Source organism: Lissotriton vulgaris, chromosome 10, assembly GCF_964263255.1.
Source record: "Lissotriton vulgaris chromosome 10, aLisVul1.2, whole genome shotgun sequence".
Lineage (NCBI taxonomy): Eukaryota > Metazoa > Chordata > Amphibia > Caudata > Salamandridae > Lissotriton > Lissotriton vulgaris.
The window spans coordinates 861,375,446-861,401,680 of NC_141698.1; the positions used below are offsets into that span (position 1 = coordinate 861,375,446).

At 45.9% G+C, this 26,235-nt stretch overlaps 1 protein-coding gene across 1 annotated transcript in view; it reads right to left on the reverse strand.

Moving 5' to 3' along the window:
• Positions 1-709: 709 nt before the first annotated feature.
• ITGA8 (integrin subunit alpha 8) overlaps positions 710-26,235 on the reverse strand; it is a 721,129-nt gene continuing 695,603 nt past the window's right edge. Inside the window, exons 29-30 of the mRNA XM_086941818.1 lie at positions 17,751-17,873; positions 710-2,579 (exon numbers count right to left, since the gene is read on the reverse strand). Of these exons, the coding sequence (XP_086797944.1) occupies positions 2,493-2,579; positions 17,751-17,873 (210 nt within the window). The 3' untranslated portion in view covers positions 710-2,492. The remainder of the gene's footprint in view (positions 2,580-17,750; positions 17,874-26,235) is intronic.

Here is a 26,235-nt window from a genome sequence, read left to right on the forward strand (position 1 = left end):
GCTCTTTGCATCCACTTAACCCATGAGCCGGCAAGGAAAGTTCCAACAAGGCCTCAACTTCAGCCACTGTCGGCATGTTTTCCTCTTACTGATGCACAGCTGGACTCTAGCCTGCCAACTCCACACAAGGGAGGCTTTCAAAGAGTCTCCATTTATGGAATCTTGAAATCCGAATATAACACTTGTGTCACTTTGGAGATTGTGTGAAAGATCCATCATTTATTCAGTGTAAGGCTTAAATTTAAAATCTGTCAAAAAACGCATAGTACACTAAGAATACTACCAAAGATGAACCTTACACTTGGCTCTCTGTGCTGGAAATAGTGTTTATGTACGAAACAGGAAGCAGGGAACTGGCAACTGAATATGCAATCCAGATTTATCAAATTCATACAGTATCTCAGATTAGATTGTCATAACCATCACTTGGTTTTCCCAACTGCACCATTACTGTCTAGGATAAGTACAAAAGCACAATTATATACATATAATAAACAAAATGCCAGTGTAAACATGCTTTAGATAGTTCAATGCGTAATGTATTGCACATAGATAAATTCTTATGTTCAGCATTTCCTAACTGTGAAACCATACCTTACCTAAATGTATGCGGAAGACTATTCATTCGACTACAAATTTACTTATCTCAAATTCTTACATTAAACTAGAGAAGTCAATAGTTTCTGAATTTTTTATGAACTTTATTTTTGGGTATTAAGGTCTTTAAATCTCGGACAGATCGTATTCTAATACAGTACTTTGACCAGTGTAATAACTATTTTTGCATGATTGCTATATTCATGGCAGTTATGCATATTTTATTTTTCTTTGTACAATACACAAACTGCCATAAGACATGGGTATAAAAATGTGTATCTCGTGGTAATAGAATTTGACGTATTTCTGGTGAATGCAGTTTTTTTTCTAAAAAATATTTTTAAAAGGCATAAAATATCCCCCTCACCAAAACGAATGTTTAACTCAAGAGCAAACTTAATTGCTTTTGGTTCCAAAGCACCTGGGAGTACCCCCACAATAGAGACAGTGTCAGTGCGGAACTTAAGGAAAATGCTCCATCTGCATAACAAGTACACAATGGATTGAGTAGCTTCTTAATGCATCTGTTAAACATCTATTCATTCTGGCAATCCTATAAATTGCCCATATTTTGCTTTCAATATTTAGCTCCGTAATCAATCTAATGCTAATTCTTTGGCAAAACTAATATTTATGTCAACACAACGTTACTATCTGAGTGTCACTAGATCTAATACAGCATTATGAGCCATCATGTCTCATTGATTGTCTCTCAAAGTTTACCCTATAGGCGTTTCCCAACATTCTTGCTGGTTCAAGAAATCTAAAGTTTTATCACAACAAGCTCTCAACAGAAGGGCTATACAGGTTCAATCAGCAATGCCATGCAGATCCTAACACTGCAAAGTCAAACACGTTTTATTCAATCATCTTCAGGATTCAGCCCGCTCATACTTTGTGATATAAGATAGAGGGTGCTGCACTAGTTCAGGCAGTTTTACTGACATTTCTTAGAAAAATTAATTCTGAACAACTAAGTAATTAAAACATTGGAGCTATTTAAACTTGTTATTCATAAAGAAGAGGTTTCATCAAATGTGCAAAGTGACAAGCACCGTAAAAGATCCACATTTCTCTACAAATATGGTACTTCTTGGTGTGCATACATATGTAGCGGAACCTGCGAAGTGACTTTATTAGGCCATTTCTAAAAAACCTGTTCATATACACTGTGCTTGGTAAAGAAGTTTCTAAGAGAAAGGTTTGAAGACAGGTCTGTTTTAAAAACCTCATGTGAAAAGAGAGACTGATATGAATTTTAGATTCTTTTTCAAATTACAAAAGAAACAATCCACTTCTGTGAGCTGCAAAAAGCACATAGCCAGGATTTCTGATTTTCTTTAGAATGTTCTTTCCAATGAGGTGGGAGATAAATATCTGTGCTTGAGTACTCAAAAGGCAAGCAGTAGAATATCTCAAATATATGTTCACATTACAATCAATACTCTGGTTCAAGTCTACAGCCATGTTTCCATAAGAAGAGCTATGTCATCGATGGCGAGTAGTCGGGACATAGTCGTAATGATGTAGAGCAGCTGATTACGTTATCTCCTTCCATCCTTCAAGCTTCACTTCAGAACAAGTTTTTCATTTCCTGGTGAGCCAGAGTTACGCTGCAATAGTCTCAATGCACCTGCTATGGTCACTGTAATGCACCCCAGAGCAGGAAATGCTCAAGTAAAACCCAATGCTCCTGTACCAGTTTTTTAAGGCTGTGAGTATTGCTGCCCTGTGCAACAAAGGTTCATCACAAGGAGAATTTCAGAAAGTTGACTAGCTGAAATTACAACATTGTAGCAATTCCAATTTCCAAAGTTCAATTGGAGTGGGTGCAAACGTCTTTCGTTTCATTCTCTTTTTTTCTTAAGTTGAACTACATTTATGGACACTTTTTTTCATGCCTCTGCCGTTTTTCCTTTTGTTAGATGTTCTGTGTCTGCTGTTTCATCCTGGGGTGGTCGAGCTCTGTCAAAGAACCCACACTAAAAAAAAAGAATGGAATATTGAAGGTTTAAAACAAAGAAAAGTAATAGTCCAACCAAACATTGTAGTAAATCTGTAATAAGTCATCAATGCGTGAAGTATAGAGCACTGGATTGGAGGGCAGAAGGTATTTGTTAATAATCACATCCTTAGAATTTGTCTTACAGCTCACAGTACTTTTGGCATTTGGGGCCATACTTTAATTAATAGCAATATATGATGAGTTTGGAGGAACAGCTTATGCTAGAGGTCCTGCGCAAGAGACCCTAGAGGGGTCCTTAAAACCTCTTTGACACTCCCTGGTCTGGTCTGTTATAATCTTCCCTCTGATGGTGGATTGCAACTAAAATTCAGTTTCCAACCGAGCCCCACACAGGAGCATTCTTGGGCCAAAATATGTGAGGCAATGGTGGTGTTGTGCCGAATAAGTCAAAAGAGACTTCTACAAATACACAACGAACATGACTTTGGAGGATCTGTTTAAATTATACATCCTGCAGAACCCTCTCCTCTGCCTGATAAAGCCAGTTGTCTAAGTCCATCATTAACAACGCATTGACATTAAGGGGGCCAAACTTTGAGAATACACATTGATGAAGCTCCTTGTGCAGACACACACCTGCCTGATCTTCTCAGGATAAATCCACAGTAGTGGACACATTTACATGTTTCTCTTTCAACTTGTCATAACAAAACCATGCCCTAAACCCTTGAACGTTCGGATAAACAACAAATGGGATAAAAGTGATAAACCATTATTGGATGATAGCTATTACATATTTTATGACTTTAGCTGACCAAGGGCCATATGTGTCAAGCAATTTTTCCGTTTGCAAACGGGCAGATTCTCAGAATCGGCCCGTTTGTGAATTTGAACAAGCCTTTTGGGATGTATCATCCCAAAAGTCCATCGCAAAATAGAGAATTGCTAAATTTGCGATTCTTAATTTTGCGAATGCAATTAAGGAATTGCAAATTGCTATTCCTTAAATGAAATTCTAGAAGCACCAGAAATTTGCTATTTGGCAAATTACCACCAACTTCAAGTTGATGGTAATTTGCGATTTTCTTTAAAAAAACACTTTTTAGATTTTTTAAAAGTGCCATATGTCACACATAAATGCCCTTAGGGCATATATGTGCGCAAAATGTGCACACATGCATATTTCAGGGGTGCAACAGAGTGTCCTTTTGGCAAATTTGCAACCTTGAAATTGCATTCTCAATTTGCGGTTCTCTAATTGGTAATCACAAATTGAGAATGTCTTCCCAATCATTCCTATGGGCCTCCTAGCCCATGGGAAGGTATTCCTTATTTGCAAATCTTAATTTGCGATTCGCAAATAAGGAATTTGTAGGATTTGCACATATTTTAGCAAATCCTACATACATTGCATTTTGCTAACAATCGCAATTTGAGAATCGCAAAACTCTTTTTTTTTTAAATATGGCCCCTAGTCTGTTCAATAAGGACCCCTTCATGCTACAAATGTTGGCTTCATTTCCAATCTTAGAAAATAAAACTTTCAAATATACAATAAAAAAAGAAACTCTCAATTCATGTTTTGTGAATTTCAAAGCATAAGCAGACACAATAAGCAGTTGTGGGAAAAAGTGAAGACAATGAAAATAAATCCAGTTCATCTAAACTTAACGCAAACACAATGTTGATAAGTGAAGGAGGGTGGGGATGAAACAAACCAATCCTTTATTGATTTAGCTTCGAAACACGATGGTTGTATACATTCACTTATGTAAACACCCTGTATGAAACTGTACCAGTGCCAACACTAATGTCACCTGGAATAGGCCATTACTTTTCCATAAAGTCTTGCAGGCGTGCAATGATACACTTATGATTTGTTCCAGGAGGTGATCTGGGTCCACAAAATAGGTGCACCCTTCCAACTACTAGTAGGTCAGAAAAGCTGTCTTTGATAGAAAGTTACACCAGCAAGATTCCAGTATTCCCATTATTCGCACAAAGTTTTGCCTTGACCTCGCTTCTAAATCTCTGCTCTTGGCAAGTGCAGACTCCAAAATTGTTGTAAGTTTTACCATCCTTTTACTCTATGAGTTTGTGTAATATTCCAGATCGGGTATCCTCATCTCAGCAGTATCTATCCTACTAGTATTTTTGCTGACTCTTTTTTTATTAATCAATCGTGACTGAGAGAGAGCCTACCTTAGAATCTATGGCCAGTATTCTGCTGTTAATTTATATTAGTAACTCTTTTATGTCTTCATCTAGAGCACGGGTACTCATAGTACGGCCTGCGGGCCAACAGCGGCCCGGCAAGCCTTCCCTGGTGGCCTGCGGACCGTCCAACCATTGTACCCGTGTTTTATTATATATATATTTTTTTAAAGTGTGTCAGCAAACACCCCTGCGGCAGCGCGACTCATGGCCAGTATTCTGCTGTTAATTTATATTAGTAACTCTTTTATGTCTTCATCTAGAGCACGGGTACTCATAGTACGGCCTGCGGGCCAACAGCGGCCCGGCAAGCCTTCCCTGGTGGCCTGCGGACCGTCCAACCATTGTACCCGTGTTTTATTATATATATATATTTTTAAAGTGTGTCAGCAAACACCCCTGTGGCAGCGCGACTCAAGAGACTCTGCTGCCTTGTGGCGGGAGGCGATTCGCGCCATAGTCAGAGTGGAGCTGCAGGGGCCTAAGAGGTGAACAAAGCCTCATTAACATGTGAATGGTCTTTTAAAGACCTGTGAAGTGCTCGGGTGTGGCTCTGTGCCCGGAAGCTGTCTCAGCCAGGGCGCACACCGGCAGGGTGAGATGAAGAGGGTGACAGAGGGAGAGGGAGGAGGTAGAGGGGGAGCGAGGGTGAGCGAGAGAGAGCGAGGGATGGAGACCGAGGCAGACAAAGGGAGAGCAAGGGAGAGCGAGGGAGGGAGACAGTGGGAGAGCGAGGGAGAGGCAGACAGAGGGAGAGCGAGGGAGAGCGCGAGAGAGCGAGGGAGGGAGACTGAGGCAGACAAAGGGAGAGTGAGGGAGGGAGACAGAGGGAGAGCAAGGGAGAGGCAGACAGTGGGAGAGCTAGGGTGAGGCAGACAGGGGGAGAGCGCGAGAAGGCGAGGGAGGGAGACAGAGACAGACAGAGGGAGAGCAAGGGAGAGCGAGGGAGGGAGACAGAAGGAGAGCGAGGGAGAGGGAGACAGAGGGAGAGCGAGGGAGAGCGCGGGAGAACGCAGGACAGCAGGGAAGAGCGAGGGAGAGCGAGGGAGGGAAACAGAGGGAGAGGCAGACAGAGGGAGAGCGAGGAGAGCGAGGGAGAGCCTGGGAAAACGCGGGAGAGCGAGGGAGAGAGAGAGAGCGAGGGAGAGTGAGGTAGTGGCAGAGAGAGGGAGAGTGAGGGAGAGCGAGGTAGAGGCAGGCAGAGGAAGAGCGAGGGAGAGCGAGTGAGAGAGAGGGAGGGAGACAGAGGGAGAGCAAGGGAGAGGCAGACAGAGGTAGAGCTAGGGAGAGCACGAGAGAACGAGGTAGAGAGACAGAGGCAGACAGAGGGAGAGCGAGAGAGGGAGAGCGAGGGAGGGAAACAGAGGGAGAGCGAGGGAGAGGCAGACAAAGGGATAGTGAGGGAGAGCAAGGGAGAGTGCAGGAGAATGCGGGAGAGTGAGGGAGGGAGACAGAGAGAGAGCTAGGGAGAGCAAGGTAGTGGAAGACAGAGGGAGAGCGAGGGAGAGTGAGGTAGAGGCAGACAGAGGGAGAGCGAGTGAGGGTGAGGGAGGGAGGGAGACAGAGGGAGAGCGAGGGAGAGGCAGACAGAGGGAGAGGGAGGGAGGGAGACAGAGGCAGACAGAGGGAGAGCGAGAGAGGGAGAGCAAGGGAGGGAGACAGAGGTAGAGCGAGGGAGAGGCAGACAGAGGGAGAGTGTGGGAGAGCGAGGGAGAATGCGGGAGAGGGAGGGAGAGCGAGGGAGGGAGACAGAGACAGAGGGAGAGCGAGAGAGAGGCAGAGAGAGGGAGAGCAAGGGAGAGCGAGGGAGAGTGAGGGAGGGAGACGGGGAGAGCAAGGGAGAGCACAGGAGAGGGAGGGAGACAGAGGAGCGTGGGAGAGCGAGGGAGAGGAGGGAGACAGAGGAGCGAGGTAGAGGGAGGAAGACAGAGCGAGGGAGGGAGACAGAGCGAGGGAGGGAGAAAGAGCGACGGAGGGAGGGAGACAGAGCGAGGGAGGGAGGCAGTGCGAGGGAGAAGACAGAGCGAGGGAGGGAGGCAGAGCGAGGGAAGGAGACAGAGCGACGGAGGGAGGGAGACAGAGAGAGGTAGGGAGGGAGACAGAGGTAGGGAGGGAGACAGAGCGAGGGAGGGAGACAGATTGAGGGAGGGAGACCTCAGAGTGAGGGAGACCTCAGAGTGAGGGAGGGGGAAGGAGAGAGAGGGAGACAGAGGGAAGGAGGGAGAGGGAAGTAAAGAGAGAGGGAAGAAGAGAGAGGGAGAGGGAAATAGAGTGAGGGAGAGGGAAACAGAGTGAGGATGAGGAAAACAGAGTGAGGGAGAGGGAAACAGAGTGCGGGAGAGGGTAACAGGGAGAGGGAAACAGAGAGAGAGTGAGGCAGTCAGAGTGAGTGAGACAGAGGGAGAGAGGGAGTGAGACAGTAAGAGTGAGTGAGACAGAGGGAGAGAGGGAGTGAGAGGGAGTGAGACAGTCAGAGTGGGTGAGACAGAGGGAGAAAGAGAGACAGAGGGAGAGAGAGGTAGAGAGAGGGAGGAAGAGGGAGGGAGAGAGGGAGGGAGACAGAGAGAGAGACTGAAAAAGAAAGAGAGAGAGATATGTGTATGCCGGGTCTGGTGGCTCAGTGGACGAAGGCGTCCGCTGCAGGGACCAGTGATCAACCTCATGGTACCAGTTTTTTTTTTGTTCTAGCCCCGCCCCCTCCCCCACTGACCCCACCCCCACCGATGCGGCCCTCGGACACAAAGCACACTGTAAATTTGGCCCCCAAGAGAAAGTTTGTGAGTACCCATGATCTAGAGTGTCAAGTGGCAGTTTGAACTATCTCATCAAGTTTTGATTTGTTTTTTTAGGTGTCAAATGAAATGTGCCCTGCTTAGCTACTGTGCCATTCCTCTTCACAAATATTATTTTGGGCTCAGATCACGGAACTCATCGCTTATCCAGATCTTCTGCTCTGGCTTGAAGTTATGCGCACAGGCATTGTTTTCTAAAGCTGACAAACTTTGTAGCTGTGAACTGGCAAAGTTCATCACCCTGCTAAAACGTCATAGACAAAGCTATAATTTTGCACATTCAATGCTTTGTTCTCTTCCATGTAGCCCATGTGGTCACATTAGGAAATGCCCCAAATAGTTAAACTAAATCAGTTTCAAGCTAATAGGTGCAGCCTTATACAGTGAATTGAACATGTTTTAGAAATAGTTTTAGTCCTCACAGTATTATGCAGAACCCTATTCCCTTATAGATAACTTGATTCCACCTGAACTGATGTACACGTTGATATGAGATCACCCATTAACAGGTTGATGAGAATCATAGACTTCAGATAGGGGTTGCTCAGTGTAGTAGTTCCTACTCCTGGCTTGACCACTGTTACTCCTAGCACTGTCCTTCCTACTCAGATGTTCAGCTTTATGCAAACAGCACCAGAAGCACCAGAAACTAAGCAGAGATCTATGGAGAGCATTGTTTATATTCAAGAGTTTAAACTCCTTACCTTCCGCAGGCCCCTGAGCAACAAATGTCAAGGGTCTAAAAGTAGAACAAAGGCTCAATACTCTCTCTGTGAGGGTACATCAAAGGGTGCATGATGTCACTTTCACTTCGACGAGTCATATCTGGCTGAGAAATTCCCATCCGACCACCCTTATTTGGCGGAGTATCGTCATATGGGAGTTGGTACATGACCTCAATGCCGCCCAAACCATCAGAAAGACGGTGCGGATATGGATCTGTAAAGAAACTCTAGCCAAGATAATGCTCAAAGAGTGGAAAAATGATAAGGTGCAGTGCTCTAGTGAAAGTGAAACTAAAATTGACTACTCAGACAAAAAATATGTTTAATGAAAATTGTCTAAGTGTCAAAATTAAAACCACGCACCGTAGTGAAAATTGATAACTACAAAGTGGCGCTGTGCAGGACGGTCAACATGTTTCAGCCAGTATGGAAAAACTATCCGGCTTTCTTCAGGACCAAATGATGTAATAGCTACTGCAGATATATAAAGTGTGGTGAAAAAAGAAAATTAATACTTCGGTACCTCTTGCAATCATCCAAGAGGAAGCCTCTTGGATGATTGCGAGAGGTATCGACGGACAGAGCGGGGCCTCAACTTCCCGAGTAGGTTGCCGGGTGAGGTGAGGTCTTCTCTCCCACACAAAGCTGGGAAAAGAAAAAGTTAGCTCTCCAGGATACATTGGGGCTCCAAGGTCCAGGGAGACTGCTATTTTGCAAAGTATTAATTTTCTTTTTTCACCACACTTTATATATCTGCAGTAGCTATTACATCATTTGGTCCTGAAGAAAGCCGGATAGTTTTTCCATACTGGCTGAAACATGTTGACCGTCCTGCACAGCGCCACTTTGTAGTTATCAATTTTCACTACGGGGCTTGGTTTTAATTTTGACACTTAGACAATTTTCATTAAACATATTTTTTGTCTGAGTAGTCAATTTTAGTTTCACTTTCACTAGAGCACTGCACCTTATCATTTTTCCACTCTTTAAGCATTATCTTGGCTAGAGTTTCGTTACAGATCCATATCCGCACCGTCTTTCTGATGGTTTGGGCGGCATTGAGGTCATGTACCAACTCCCATATGACGATACTCCACCAAATAAGGATGGTCGGATGGGAATTTCTCAGTCAGATATGACTCGCTATGTATAGTTATTAGTCTCATTCTCCTCAGCCTCTGTACTAACACACACTTCTGACAGAGTATCCCCTTTTGTGGTTTGCGATGCTAAATAGGGGCACGGGATACTAGGTCGATAAACACTCCCCTTGACCCCCTTTCTATAGTATTATTAGTGTCACTTTCACTTCCCCTAGGGTATTCTGAGGAATTAGCATAAATAATGATGATAACAGTGTCATGTTAGATCTTAAGTCCTTCTGAAAATCAAGTGCTTCTTCGACGAATTCAACGACCAGACACCTGACTCCGAAACCACTACCCCTCCAGCAATGCCAGCCAGCCAACCATCTCCTCCTGGACTCCTATCACCACCAAAGACACCTCATCGACCATGAAAGGCATTCAGTCGGTAGACCCCATGAACCCCTGCCCCCAAAATTCTTCCAGAGAGCCGCTGCCGCCATCGCACCGTAACTACGACGCACCATCAACGCCACCTTCGAAACCGGCACCCTGCCTGATGACTGGAAATACGTAGAAGTCAGGCCTCTACTCATGAAGCCCTCAGCAGGCCTTGCGGACCTCAAGAACTACCGACCCATCTCCTTCCTCCCCTTCGCAGCCAATGTGAATCCGGATTCCGCAGCAACCAGAGCACAGAAACTGCTCTACTTGTCTCTACAGACGACATCAGCACCCTCCTCGACCAAGGAAACACCGCTGCCTGATCCTACTCGACCTCTCCTCAGCCTTTGACACCATCTTCCACCACACACTCACCTCCAGACTCCACGTCGCTGGCATACAGGGAACTGCCCTTCTGGCTCCACTCCTTCCTTCTCTGGCAGAACCCAAAGAATCAGACTTCCATCCGCTACAATCCCACTGAGATCAACTGTGGAGTACCCCAAGGATCATTGCTCAGCCTATTCAACATGTATATGGTCCCCCTCGCCACCATCATTAGACATCACGGACTGAGCATAGTATCCTACGATGATGACACCCAGCTCATCCTCTCCCTCACCAAGGACCCCATCACCATCAAACTCAACTTCTAGGAAAGAATGAAGTACGTAACGTCCTGGATGAGTCGCAGCTACCTGAAGTTCGTCTCAGAGAAGACAGAGGTCCTCATCCTCGGACCCTCCCCCTCTGCATGGGTCCACACCTGGTGGTCCACCATCCTAGGCAGCCCCCTAATCCCACGGACCACACCCGGAACCCCGGCATCGTACTCGACTCCTCCCTCTCAATGACCCGACAGGTCAACGCCGTCGCCTCCACCTGCTTCAACACCCTCCGCAGCCTCCGGAAGATCTTCAAATGGATTCCCTCAGAATCAAGGAAGACCATCACCCACGCACTCATACCCAGCAGACTGGACTACGGAAACACCCTCTATGCCGGTATCAATAAGTCTCTGCTAAGCAAACTCCAGACCATACAGAACACCGCCTCCAGACTGGTCCTCGGCATCCCTCGACACAAACACCCAACACCTGCGAGACCTCCACTAGCTCCCCGTTGAGAAGAGAGTAACTTTGAAGATACTCACCCACACCTACAAATGCCTCCACAACACTGGACCACAATATCTCAACTATAGAATCTCTCTCCACATACTCAAGAGAAAACAAATAGTTTCTTACCCGTCGGCGTAGTTTTGCAGCTTGAAGATCTTTCTGGATTCACTATGCTGTGCATTATTCCGCGGTCTAGTGGTTGGGTCTGGAATCGTAGTCTTTTCTTTTTTTTTTTCGTAGCCCAGGTGGCCGTCAACGTCCCTCCTTTTGGTGTACTTCCTGTGACGTCGACACACTTCCTGCAGAACCTCCCACCTTTGGGCGCCATCTTCTGATTATTTTTTCTTGTTTTGTGTTCTGTTTGCGAATACTTTGGCAATGTTCTCTTTTTCCTTTCCAAGTAAGTGATTTTCCCGCTTTTTCCTTCAAGGTGTCTGTTTCTGTATTGTCCTTGTATTACCACCTGCTTCTCCAGCCTCATCTTTCTGGCAGAGGTAGGTGGGTTCGCTAGTGAATCCAGAAAGATCTTCAAGCTGCAAAACTACACCGACAGGTAAGAAACTATTCATTTTGCAGCGTGAATCTTTCTGTATTCACTATGCTGGGCATAGACTTTGTAGCAGTTTGTTATGTTTGTGGCGGCTGGGTGGAAGATAAGCGTTGGTTGTTGAATATATGTCGAAGCACCTTCTGTCCTACTTGTGCTTCCTTGTTCATTTGTATATCCACACAGTAGTGCTTAGTGAATGTGTTAGCCAGGAAGGCTATTGTTGCTCCTTTTTTCCTGGTAGAGTCGGCCCGTGCCCCTTCTGCTAGTTCTTGGTATGCCTGCCTGTGGCAGAATTGTATAGTTTGTGCGATCCATCGTACGATGGTTCCCTTTCTTACTGGTCTACCCAGGAAACTGCTTGCGAAGGACACAAATAACTGCTTTGTTTTCCTGTGCACCTTGGTTCTATCTATGTAGTGCATTACTGCCCTTCTAGCGTCCAGAGTGTGCAGTGCCCTCTCTGCGCTTGTGGCCTGTTTCTGAAAGAAGCTTGGTATTTGTACTGTCTGGTTGATGTGGAACCTTGACACCACCTTTGGTATATAGTGTGGGTCAGTTCTCATCACCACCCTATCATTGTGTATTTGGATGTAGGGTTCTTGTAGCGTTTGCGCCTGTAGTTCGCTCACCCTGCGCAGTGAGGTGATCGCCACCAAGAAGGCTGTTTTCATTGTCAGCATTTGTAGGGAGGCCTTATGAATGGGTTCAAAGGGCGCTTTCATGAGCTCTGTTAGGACTAAATTAAGGTTCCATGCTGGTGGCGGCATCCTCTTTGGTGGTGCAATCCTCTTTGCCCCTTCCAGGAATCTCTTTACTATCTGTGATGTAAAGAAACTCTTCCCTGTTTCTCCTCTTGTGTAGGCTACTATCGCTGCTAGGTGTACTCTTAGCGAGGATGAACTTAGTTTTATCTTCAGCAGGTGCGTGAGATATCTTAGCACTGTTGATTCCCATGTCATCTTCTTGTGTAGCTTTTTCTTTCTGCACCATTGTGTAAACCTCTTCCATTTTTCCACATAGCACCTTCGTGTGCTTGGTCTCCTTGCCTCTCGCAGTACCCGTAGGGTGCTCTCAGGTAACTTTAGGTGTGCAAACTCTATGTCTTCAGGAGCCAAGCTGCTAGGCTGATGTTCTCTGGCTCTGGGTGTAGTACTTCTTCGTTGTGCATGGAGAGTAAGCCCTTCCTTTTCCCAAACTTGTGGGGAACGCCCTGTGCCATTTCCATTATCTGTGAGTACCAGGTCTGCCTGGCCCACTGGGGTGCCACCAGGATCAGAGTCATGTTGCTGGGTCTGCTCTTGTTGAGTACTCTGTGTATTAGTGGTATCGGGGGAAAAGCGGAAGCAAATGTTTTCGAACAGCTTATCCAAAGGGCATTCCACAGGGATCCTTCCCTTGGTTGCCGGGATGGGAAGTCTCGGCATTTTGCATTCTGGTGTGTTGCAACTGGGTCTATTGTCGGTGTTCCCCACCTTCTGAATAGCCTTTGCGTTTCCTGTGTATTGAGCTCCCACTCGTGGGATGCTGATGTCTGTCTGCTGAGCCAGTCCGCTTCCACATTGTCCTTCCCTGGTAGGTGTATGGCTAGCAGCTCTATTTTGAGTGGGATGGCCCATCTCCATATCTCCTGTGCTAGGTTCGATAGCAGGGCTGATTGTGTTCCTCCTTGCTTGCTGATGTAGAACATTGTTGTTGTGTTGTCTGTCTGGATCAACACTCTCTGGTTGTACCGTTTTTTCTGGAAGGCTTTCAGGGCGAGGAACACGGTCTTTAGTTCCAGGTAGTTGATGTGTTTGACCGCATCCGCAGGACTCCACAGACCCCTCACTCTGAGCTTGCTCATGTGTGCTCCCCATCCCTTCTGGGATGCGTCTGTGGTGATGGTCACCATTGAGGTTGGTGGTGTTAAAGGCTTCCCTTCTACTATGTTCTCCTTGTTCCACCACGACATCTCCTCCTGCACTGTGTGCGTTACAACCATTAGATCTTCCCAACTTCCTGTAGCTTGTGACCTTTGTTCTTGCAGCCATTTCTGGAATGTTCTCATGTAGAGCCGTACATTAGATACCAGATGTATGCAGGAGGCCATCATGCCCATGACCTTGCTCGCTGTCCTCACTGTCAGAGCTCGCCCCTTCTGGTAGAGGCGTGTCTTCTTCAGCAGGGCCAGTGTTCTCTTGTCGCTGGGGAACACTTTGCTCTGTATGGTGTTGATCTGTGTTCCTAGGGAGATTTTTACTTGCTCTGGCTCCATTGAGGATTTCCCCTAGTGAATGGAGAATCCCAGGTCCACCAGTGTACTTGTCACGTGCTGTTAGTGTTTTTTGCATGGCCTGTGTGAACTTGCCTTTATTAGCCAGTCGTCCAGGTAAGGGTATACATGGATCCCGTCCTTCCTTAGGTGCTCTGCCACCGCTGCGATGCACTTGGTGTAGACACTTGGTGCGGATTTTTGTCAGAATGCTAGGGTTGTGAACTGGTAGTGATCTTTGATTGATGGTAAATCTCAGTAGATGTTTGTGCTGCCTGTTCATTGGGATGTGCAGGTAGGCATCTTTGAGGTCTATGGTGGCCATGAAGTCTCCGTCCCGTATCTGAGGAATGACCTATTGTAGGGACGTCATTTTGAACTTTTGTGTTTTTATGTACTTGTTTAGGAACCTTAGGTCCAGGATGGGTCTCAGTGTTTCGTCCACCGTTGGTACCAGGAAGTAGGTTGAGTACACTCCCTTGCTCCTTTCTCCGTATGGCGATGGCCTCATTTTGGAAGAGTTCCTTCCCTTCCTTTTGAAGAAGCTCTAGCTCCTTCCCTGACTGCGCCCTCTTTTTTGGTTTCCTGTTTGCCGGTGTCTTTTCTAGTTCTATGCAGTATCCGTACTGTTTGATGTTGAGTATCCATTTGTCTGTGGTTATCTTCTTCCATTCCCGGAAGAAATGACTTAGCCTGCCTCCTACTGGTGTTACATGTTCGTTGATGCTTGGTACGTGCAACCCTCTGTTGGTGTTGATGTGCTCCACCATGGGAGGAGTTGCATGGGTGGGCACGTATTGCGTGATGGAGTCACTTTGAGGTGGGTTGTTGACCCCCTCTTTTATTTTGTCCACGTCCGTTCGCCCTCCCGTGAAAGGACTTGCCTCTTTGCTGGTAGTGCCAGGTTTGTTTTTGATGCCCCTGTTGTATTTGGCTGTCGCCCTGGTGGGACTGTTGGAATGTCTTGTGTGACGTACCTGGCTGGTTTCCCCCTCTTCCGTTTGGTCTCTGTGACGGGGTACCCCTTTTCATCCCCTTGAATTGTAAGGCCCCCATGGACCTTGCAGTTTCATTTTCTTTTTTGAGCTGGGTGGGCTTTTCATCCACTGGCGCCCCAAACAGTGTCTCCCCATTGAACGGGATGCTTAGAATGTTGTGCTGTACCTCTGGTTTGAAGCCTGAGATCCTGAGCCAGGCCTGCCTTCTTTCCATGATTCCCAACATCATCAGTCTGCTGAACGTGTTAGCTCCATCCAAGGCTGTTTTGAGGCAAGAATTTGCCACATTTTTCCCCTCCTCTACAAGGTGTGAAGCTCTTTTTTGGTACTCGTCTGGGAGGTGCTTCATCAATTGTCCGATCTCGTCCAGAATTTGGTACTGGTGCCTGTTCAGCAGGGCTTTTGAGTTTGCCATGCGGCAGTGCAGTGCAGCATTTCTTTCTATCTTTCTCCCAGTTAGGTCCATCCTCCTACTCTCCTTGTCTGGTGGTAGTCCTGATGTTGGTGGCACGTTTGCCCTTTTCCTGGCGGTCACGGCAATAATGGAGTCCGCTGTAACTGATCCTTGGATGTAAGGAGGATCCTTAGAGGAGTGTTCATATTTCTTCTCTGTCCTAGGCGTGACGGACCGGCATGTTGCCGGTTCCTTGAACGCCTCTTTCCCCTGGGTCATGACACTCTCAAGCATGGGGAGGTACTGGCTCCTAGTTTGTGTGGGGAGCAGGGTCTCCAAGAGGAAGTCTGCTTTTGGTTTTTCCTCATCTAGCTTGACTCCAAAGGCCGTTGCTGCATTCTTGATGACCATATTGTAGCCCCCAATGTCATCTGGCGGCGATGGCCTCGAAGGATACGTATCCACGGCCTCTTCTGGCTTTCGGTGTCGAGGTCCTGCAACTCCAGGTCCTGTGTTCCCGAGGATGCCGAGCCGCGGGTCGTCCACTGATTGTCTTCGCCCTCCTCCTCGTAGTAGAAGGCTTCTTCCTCTGGATGTTCTTGGGTCTCTGGACTTTTCGGCGGCCCTTTGGCGTCGAAGTCCTCCTCCTCTTCTTTTTCAATGATCACCATCTTTGGCTTTGACAGAATCGCGAATCTCTTCAACTTTTCGTTGAACTCCTCCTTTCTTTGCAGGATGTTATCCATTTCGGCCTCGAGCCGTCTTTTCTTTCTCTCCAGTTCGGCGGCCTGTTTGGCGTCGAGCGGTTCGGCTGATATCTTCGTCGTATACGTCGACGTCGAAATGGCCTTCGGGTCCTTTGTCAACGCCGAAGCGACCTTCGGTTCCTTCTCTTTCGAAGTCGATCGATCCCTTTTCCCCTGTCTTCGCCGCCTGGGAGTCCTTTTCGAAGGATCCACTGGGCTGTTTATCCTTGGATGCAGCTGCGGCCGTGGAGACTTTCGGCGCCAGTGCTCCCTTCGAGGACTTAGACTCTGTTTTTCGAGAATCTGACTCTGACTTTCGAGGGTCTGTCGGGGCTTTAGGGGTTGTCGACTCTCCTACCTCTTTAGAAGTCTTCTCGTCGCTCGAGAGTCTCAGGTCCCGAAGGGACGGCGGTTGTCCCTTGCCTTGCATGTTGCAGTTGGCTCTTCTCTGTCGCTCTCCATCCCGGAGAGTCTTCGGTGTGAAGGCGGAGCAGGCATTGCAGTCCTTGCTCTCATGGTCGACCGGTAGGCAGAGGTTACAAACCGGGTGCTGGTCCTTCTGCGCGTATTTGTGGTGGCAGCAACGGCAAAATTTAAAAGGTGTCTTGTCCATTTCTTGCGCTCAGGGGGTCCCCTGTGTGCGCATTCTCTGTTGGACGTCGAAGTTCTCCTTCTTCGTCGTCCCGGCTCGATGGTCTTTTTCCTCGTCGTCTTCTCAATCTTTTCCGTGCAAAATTAGTCTTTTCTGCGTCTTCTTTCCTCCAAAACTCTGGAGCCCCCTGGGGAACGAGCCAGACCCAACGGCCAAAAAAAGAATCTGAAGATGGCGCCCAAAGGTGGGAGCTTCCGCAGGAAGCTTGCCTACGTCACAGGAAGTACACCAAAAGGTGGGACGTCAACGCCCACCTGGGCTACGAAAAAAAAGAAAGAAAGAAAAGACTACGATTCCGGAACCAACCACTAGACCGCGGAATAATGCACACCATAGTGAATCCAGAAAGATTCACGCTGCAAAACTCTGATCTGCTAACCTCACCCTCACTGAACCCCAGTGCATCTGAAGAGCAAGAACTTTCTCCTACATCACGGCCAAGCCATGGAAAGAGCTCCCGATCGACATCAGACGCGCCCCCTCCCAGCACATATTCAGGAAGTCCCTCAAGACCTGGCTCTTCGACTGACTGGAGCTGCTACCCCCCTCCCTTAGCGCCTTCAGACCCTCAGGGGTGAGTAGCACGCTTAAAATTCCCTGATTGATTGAAGTCTCAATAAATGCCGATGTATTGTCCTGATAATCTCAGCAACTTGCAGAAAAGGAGATACCTTATTGGTTCAGCTATGAACAGATCATATCAGATTAAAGAATAGTATGCACAATATTTGAAAAAAGGCATATGTCGCAATTTAAAAAAGTTTGTAAAACAATTAGTTGCTTTGGAGCAATGGCAGCATTTGCTACAGCTGGCTCCCTATTAACTGTTCGCATTATTTCCTCATTATAAACCAGGCAAATGGAAGACCAGAATTATTTCGACTGTGCCAGTTCTGTGGAAACCTTTCGGAACAAACACTATGCAAAGAGGATGCAGCTTCCTAGCACTCGAGCCAAACAGCACGCTCATTTGTAATCAGAACTTGAGTTTACAACATGACTTTTAAAACAAGCGGTCTTCCTGTGTCAGCAACAACATAAAGATAATGATTCCAAAACAAACAAAAGAGAAATATCATTGGCTATTCCCAAGCTACCAAAAGGTCTCAAGCTGCAGTGCTTATCGCTCCCTACCCCCGAGTTTTGCTTTTCACTTTCTGGCAGCAGATTTCTGAAATGTTTAAGGAGAACAGAGAAAACCATATGCAGACTTACTTTCCACATTCCTAAAATCAAAATGGCCAGGACCAGCAGTCCAAGCAATATCGCCAAAATGATCACCCAAAGAGGGATCGCAAAGGAAACATTTGGAGTCGCCCAGATGACCGATGTTTTAATCTGTAAACAAAACACAAAAAATAATGGAAATTAATGTGACATTCAACAACGGAGTAATTTTTATTGAGTAATTTAATTGTCATTCATTTGAGACTACATCTTTGCACCTCCCAGACACGTGTATGTGCACACAAAAGTGCCCAAACTCTTAGAAGAAGATGCTACTTTCACCTCTGCATATGTAACTATAGTTCTGGACCCATAGCCTCGTAGGGACAGCTCTATGACGTGGTAGGAGATGAAGAGAGGCAAAACCCTTTCTATTGGGAAAACAATGTAATCGCTGTTTTATTGCTTTACTGCCAGGGAGTCTGTCTCAGAAAAAACACGTAAAAGTGCTAAGCGCTTTGATGGCTGCTATTGGGATGCATGTGAAAACATGTATGCTATTAGCAGTTTGGGGATTTAGAGGAAGTGGGAGGTGGCCTTTGAATGCTATGCTATTGTATGTTATGTGATGTTATATTATACAGATTTGTAGAGCGCACTATCAGTCGGGAGGGTATCCTGGCACCAAGCGGTTGTGAGTTTAGTCAAGCTTAGGGCCAAGTGGAGCTACTAAAAAAAAAACAGTACTTCAGCTACCAGAGGAATTCCAGAAGTGAGGAAGAGGATGTTATGTGTAGCAGCAGGCCATCTCACCCATTAGGAGCGATGCAGAAGAAGGATTGCCCACCGGGTCTGGATTTAGTATGCATGAGATGTGTGTAAGTAGGAGCCCAGATGAGCATAGGTGTCTGTCAGGTTTGTGAAAGCAGATGCAATTGTTGAGGTATGCTGTGCAAATGAATTGAAAGTATGGGTGAGGAGTTTGAATTGTGCTTGTTTGTGTATGGTGAGCCAGTGAAGCTCCTTTAAGTGTAGTGTGATGTGAATGTGGCTTGGGAGGTTGACAGTGATTCTGGCTACTGAGTTCTCAATAGTCTGTAGGCTTCTGCAGAGTTTTTTGTTGATCCTGGAATATAGGGTGTTCCGGTAATGCAGCTTGTTTTTGACGAGGGCACACATGACGGCTTTCGCTGGTGCTTATTGTGAGCCATTTGAAAATATTCCTCAGCATCTTCAGGGCATGGATGCATGAGTTGGTGAAGGGATCCACTTGGGCAGTCACGCTGAGTTTGCTGTCGATAACAACCCTGAGGTTCTTGGCGTGGGTGGTGGGTGTCAGTACCCACTCTACTAGCCATCAGTTAAGGACGCCGCGGTGAAGTGTTCTGTCTGGAGATCATAATTTCAGTGTTGTTGGTGGTCAGATTCAGACACTTGGGGCCCGATGTAGGTGGCAAATACCGGTCGGAAACGGAAACGGCCGAATTCGGCCGTTTCCGACCGGTTTTGGCATCTTGAGATGTAGGGGGCCAGATTTTACAGATTCTGTGAATTTACCGAATCGGTAAATTTACAGAATCTGTAAAATACCGAATCGGTATTTTATTTATTTATTTAAGCTTGTATCGCGCACAGCTACCCACAATGGGTTTCCCGGCACCAGGGATAGACTGTAGAAGAAAGAGGGAGTGTCACCTTGACTTGAGGCCTCAGCCGACTATTGGTCACGCTTAGTAAAAAGCAGGGTCTTCAGAGCCTTACGGAAGCGGAGTAAGTTTTTACCGATTCGGTAATTCCCAGATGTAGGTGGGACTCTTCTGAGTCCCAAAGGCCCTACAAATTCGGTATTTTACCACCCAATCCAATTGGGTGTTAAAATACCGAATTCAGGTGTGCATGCACATGTGTGCATGCACACCTAGCCATGTGACAGACAGACATGCCCTTAGGGCATGTCTGTGTGCCACATTGCGCACATGCCTATTTTTGGGGTGCCAGAGGGTGTCAAATACCGAATCGGTAATGCCCATTCATTCCTATGGGCTTCAAAGCCCATAGGAATGAATGGGCATTACCGATTCGGTATTTACCGAATCGGTAAATACCGAATTCTTCCGATTCGGTATTCCAGCACATCTGGAATACCTACATACCCACCCCTTAGATTTACCGGTTTTTAATTACCGAATCGGTAAAATTCGGTAATTAAAAATCGGTAAATCTATTCTACCTACATCTAGCCCTTGGTCTCATGCACGGGCGATTTTAGTTAGCAGGCATTTAACTTGTTCTGGGTGCTGGGCATTTTGCATGTAAGAGAGAGAGAATGAGTTGCATGTCGCCAACTTAGGAGAGGACATTGATATTATGAGAGTGGATAATGCTAGCTAGATGTATTGGGTATGCGTTGAAGAAGGTCAGGCTCGGGGACATCCTTGCGGGTCTCCACAGATGAGGTCGCAGGAGTGCAAGGTGTATGGTGCTAGGATTACTGGCTGGTTCCTTCCAGCCATGAAGGAGCAGATCCATTGGAATGCATGTCCTTGGATTCTGATATTGTGTAGATTATGGATGAGAATAGGATGGGAAACTGTGTCAAATACTGGGGATATGTCCAGAGGATAGTAAAAAAACCATAGCAGATATAATTAGTTGCATATATTTTGGGATCTGAGGAGCACCATTACAGGAGGTTTGCACCTTGAATATAAAATCTAGAATATCGAGGCATGCAAATATCGTGGACAAAATGTAAAATCCAAATTATCGAAAAATAAGTATAGATTTTCTATGCCTTGTTCCATGCCTTTCTATCTATCTATCTATCTATCTATCTATCTATCTATCTATCTATCTATCTATCTATCTATCTATCTATCTATCTATCTATCTATCTATCGATCTCTGTCAAGATAATACTCTTTTGGACTTAGAGTGCCAATCAAATTATGCAAAACGGAAAGCAACGAATACTGGTTAGTTCCCAAGATTAGGCAGAGAGCACCTCCTTTATAAGAAGCATCCGACAACAACAGTGCCACTCTGAATCTGCTCACCTCACATATCTGTTTTTATAGCAGAATTTGAAGCAAAAGTTTAGCACAGTACTATCCACTCAAGCTGAACAATGTCAAAACCTCCAGGAACAATACTACAGCTTTGGATTGCTAAAATAACATCCAAGCCAATATGAAATGAATAAAGTAACCCCTGGCACATGTTGAGCTCTAGTTAGAGCTCATCAGAGCCATTCAGCTTTGTCCAGACATGAGGTAGTACCCAGTATAAGTCAAGACAATCATCTTCCAGGCTTGGAGTACTGAATACATTATCGCCAAACCAAAGCTGTAGTACTGTGCATAGAGTGGTAAAAGGCTTTTATACATTTTCAGCTTGGCTTGGATGGCACTGTGCTAACCTATGCTTAAACACTTTGCTGTAAAAAATACAAAAGGATTTGCCCCTTTTTTATCTCAACATGAATGGCACTATGCTTAATACTCTTCTAGAAAAACAGACATTTGATCTAAGCATATTCTGGGTGTCACTGGTGTTGTAGGGTGCTCCGTATAAAGGAGCTTTTCCCCACCTAAACTTGGGAACTACGCAGAGTTCCTTGCTTCCCGTCTCACATAATTTATTCGGGACTGTAAGCCTGAAAGGGTATTGTCTTGACTTATCCTGTGTGCTCTCTTGTGTCTGGACAAAGCTGTGCTTCTCTGATGAGCTCTACCTAGAGTGAAACACATGTCAGGGTTTTTTTTTTATTAATTCCAGGTTGGCTTGGAGGTTTTCTTTTTACCAATCCACAGCTGTAATATTGTGCCTGGAGTGGGAAAAGACTACTGTGAGGAGGTGGAGAGATAACCCTCAATCTCCAATGCGAATAGCCATTATGAGCAAAGAATAATCATGAAGAATGAATAAAGATCCATCTAGTGATGTTTAGATAAGTGTAGCTCCGTCCTGTGGTAGTCTCTTAGTGTAATGAACCCATCATATAAATTGTTCTAGCTCTGTCTCATTATATTCCAGTTGGTATAGTAAGGAAAATGTTACTGGTAGTCATTTAAGTCACCATAATGGGCCACAGTGTGCATGAGTGGAGTGCCACTGTGTACAGTGTTGAGCCAGCGCCGACGAACTAGCACCCTTGAAGAACCATCCATTCAAGCAAAATAACAAAAAAGCCCCATGGTTCAACGATGACCTTAAGAAATCCAAGAAGCTCTACCGCACTCTCGAGAAAGCCTGGAGAAAAAACCCTACCACTGACAACCTGGCCACCTTCAAGAACGCCACCCGCAAACACCACCAACTGATCCGATCCACCAAGAAATCAGCACTCAAGGATTGACTCGACAACAATGCCCAAAACAGCAAGGAACTATTCAACATTGTCAAAGAATTTACCAACCCCACCACCGGCACCAATGACATCACTCCCTCCCAAGACCTCTGCGACTCTCTATCCTCATTCTTCCACAACAAAATCGCCGACATACATAACAGCTTTGAAAACCAGTCCGAAGACCAGCCCACTCCACCCACCTCTGAACCAATACCGCACTCTAACATCCTTTTCGCCTGAAACCCAATAACCACTGAAGACACCATCCGCCTGATGAACTCCATCCACTCAGGATCACCAACCGACCCATGTCCTCACCACATTTTCAACAAAGCAGACTCCATCATCGCACCCCATCTCCGCGATGTCATCAACTGTTCCTTCAACTCCACTACCTTCCCAGAAAGCTGGAAACATGCCGAACTCAGCGCCCTTCTGAAGAAACCCACAGCAGACCCCACTGAACTTAAGAACTACCGCCCCATCTCGCTCTTTCCCATTCCTTGCCAAAGTCATTGAGAAAGCCGTCAACAGTCAACTCGCTGCCTTCCTCAAATCCAACAAATCCCTCGACCCGTCACAGTCCGACTTTCGAGCCAAACACAGCACCGAAACCGCCCTCATCGCAGCAACAGACGACATTCGAACTCTACTGGACAACGGAGAAACAGCCGCCCTCATCCTACTCGACCTCTCCGTAGCCTTCGACACAGTCTGTCATAACACCCTCATTCAACGCCTCAGCAAAATCGGAATACAAGGGAAAGCATTGGACTGGATCATCTCGTTCCTCACTGGAAGAACCCAAAGAGTCCGCCTCCCCTCTTTTAAATCAGAGGCCACTGAGGTCATCTGCGGCATACCACAAGGATCATCACTCAGTCCCACCCTCTTCAACGTATACATGAGTCCCCTCGCATCCATCGCTCGCCAACACAACCTCAACATCATCTCCTATGCTGACGACACCCAGCTGATCCTCTCCCTCACCAAAGACCCATACATCGCCAAAACCAACTTACAAGGAATAAAAGAAGTAGCCGAGTGGATGAAGAACAGCCGTCTTAAACTAAACTCCGACAAAACGGAAGTCCTCATCTTAGGCTCATCCCCCTCTGCCTGGGACGACTCCTGGTGGCCACCGGCCCTGGGAACCGCACCCAAACCTACTGATCACGCACGTAACCTGGGCTTCGTCCTGGACTCCTCCCTCTCGATGACCAGACAAGCCAACGCCGTCTCATCATCTTGCTTCAACATCCTCCGCATGCTCAAAAAAATCTTCAGTTGGATCCCCACCGAAACAAGAAAGACGGTCACCCATGCACTGGTCACCAGCCGACTGGACTACGGAAACACCCTTTACGCCGGAACAACAGTCAAACTACAGAAGAAGCTCCAACGCATCCAAAACGCCTCAGCCAGACTCATATTGGACATCCCTCGGCAAGCTCACATTTCCGGCCACCTGAAAGACCATCATTGGCTCCCCGTCAACAAGAGATTAACGTTCCGCCTCCTCACCCACGCACACAAAACCCTCTACGACCAAGGACCCGAATGCCTCAACACGCGACTGTCCTTCTACACCCCCTCCCGCCAACTACGATCGTCCAATCAAGCCCTCGCCGCCATTCCGCGCATCCATAAATCCACCATGGGGGGAAGATCCTTCTCCTACCTAGCGGCCAAAACCTGGAATTCTCTCCCCACCCACCTCCGCCTTACACAAAACCACCTCGCCTTCAGAAAGCAACTAAAAACTTGGATATTCGATAAATAAAGCACACCCCTCCCTCAAGCGCCTTGAGACTCTCTGGGTGAGTAGTGCGCTATACAAATCTCTGAACTTGAACTTGAAGCAGTGACATATTTAGAGTTTAATGGGACATGCAGTGTGCAGCATCGAACACTGTTCAAATAAAATACATTACCTTGGATGTCTAAGAGCATACCCGCCGACTGAGGATGCAGAGAATTCAGAGGTCTAGAATTTTACACTTTTTTCCGATCTTTGGTAGTTCAGACCAATAAAACGTCTAATTGTGGTCCTGCACAAGTTTGCAAACAACATATGCATGTGCACAAAGTGCACAGCAGGGGCAGAATTTGGCTTGTCTGCAGTCATCAGGGCCCCACATAAAAACTGTGCTTGGGGGCATGCCAAGTGGTGTAGTGGACGCAGAATCAAACACACCCCTATCTCACTATACGTGCAATGCCATTTAACTCTACCTGTTCCCCGTTGCAGTGCTGTACACAAGCACTGCCAAAGGGAAAGGGAAAGTTGCAATGCAGTCAGTGGACAGAAATATTAGCCACCACAGAGTTGAAAATCAACAGGAGAGCGTTCAGCTAATTATTTGCTATCTCTATTAGATTATTGTAGGGATAGGCAGGTAAGAGTAGATTAAATTTTGGCTCCAAAAATTAGATCTGCCTCCAGTTTCTAATTTCTCTGTACTATTCTTTGAACTATATCTTCAAAGCAAGCACTGCTTACTTTACAATTAGGCAGGATACAAACCCTGTTGCAATATTTTTAGAGTTGGCTTGATGCCACAGCTATCCTAAACTAATGTGATCATCTGTTTCTCTATAGGCTTTTGCCAGGCAAATGTTTGAAAAAGAGTAACATTTTTACTTTGGGAAAGCTTATTCTCAATACAGTAGGTCTGAGTTGGTAGAGATGAAAAGCCATGGCTAATAACATAGGTCTAATTATTAAAGGTTGTTAAAAAGGCAATAGGCATGGCTTAGTCATTGTAAAAAGCATATATTAAAACTTGTAGACATTTGAGAGAAGACTACTACACATTGTGTTGAAGCCTGAAGAGAGATATTTTGTTATCTGGAAGCTCATGGATCACATTGAGCAAAGGCTTGGTGTTGGCTAGCTAACCCCTCTGATTGAATATTTGAACTGGGAGAATCCTCCATAGGCCTTCGTAAGAGAAATTATACATTGTTTTGTCAAGTGTAATTTTTTACACAGCTGTAATTTTCTGACTATACCGCATAGTAGCCTGCTTGGGAAACATGTGCTCAATACAGTAAGCCTAAGTTGGTTAGGAGGACATGCCAACAATGAAGGTTATAGCCCTGATTGGTTCATTGGCAAAAAAGGATGGCAGACGCCATAGGTCTGACCTGTTCATTATTATAGGTAGGTTGAAGGCAGTAGGCCTGTGTGTTTATTGTGCATCACCAAGTAGTGTCTTGATTTGTTTTAATCCTATTAAAATCTTTTCCATCACACCTCAGAATTACAAAAAATGTGCTTCCTTTTTGCTTTCCTAACTACTGAACATGTACAATTCATCTACAGGTATTTCCATTTTGATCTGTGTTACAAAAAAAGACATACTACAGCCTGTCCTTTCCCACTCCATGTACCCTAGTAACATTGTCACATAATTCACTTTACTTTTCTGCCTCTTCTTCCTCAGCAAAGTGAGTGGAGTTTGTAAACGCCAAACCAAATGTTAAAAAAATAATCAGGAATTTGTCAGATGGCATAGCCCCAAGTTCGACATTTGTCTTTGAAATACAGCAAATGTGACAAGATAAATAGAGAATTTAAAGGCACTTTTACTTATTGTTTGGAATTTCGCAATCCACCAACAATCAGGTTGGGACCCACAGTCTGGGAAAAACTGTTATAGATCACTGTAGTAGTTAATGGGTTTGTTGTTGGTTACTCCCTCTAACAGCCCAAAGGAGTAGATGTTTTTGCATTGCTAGATTCTCATAGGATTAGTTGTAAATTGTTATGACAGCTGTATTGTGGCACACATTTATACTTTTATGCATAGTGTTCAGCTGTGTGTGTGCTAAAGTACTTTTTCGGTTTCACTGCCCAGCTTTTGCTATAGGTCAAGATCTTGTCAGCCCTCGTTGGCCACTGGTCTCTTTAGATGTCAGTTACATTATCCTTCCGCCCATGGCAACATACATTACGAGACAGTGTGTCAGCCCATTTCAGACATAGGTTCTATTGCCTTGTGAGTGAAAGCATTTTGACTGATCACATGTGCACATTTATCTGAAAAAGGGTGCCATTCAGTGCCAGGGCTAATGATCTAGGGGCAGACGTATCAACACCCTGATTTGCAAATCTAAAATAGCGTTTTTTTAAGCAATCGCTACTTGAGATTTTCAAATAGGATGTATGTAGAAATG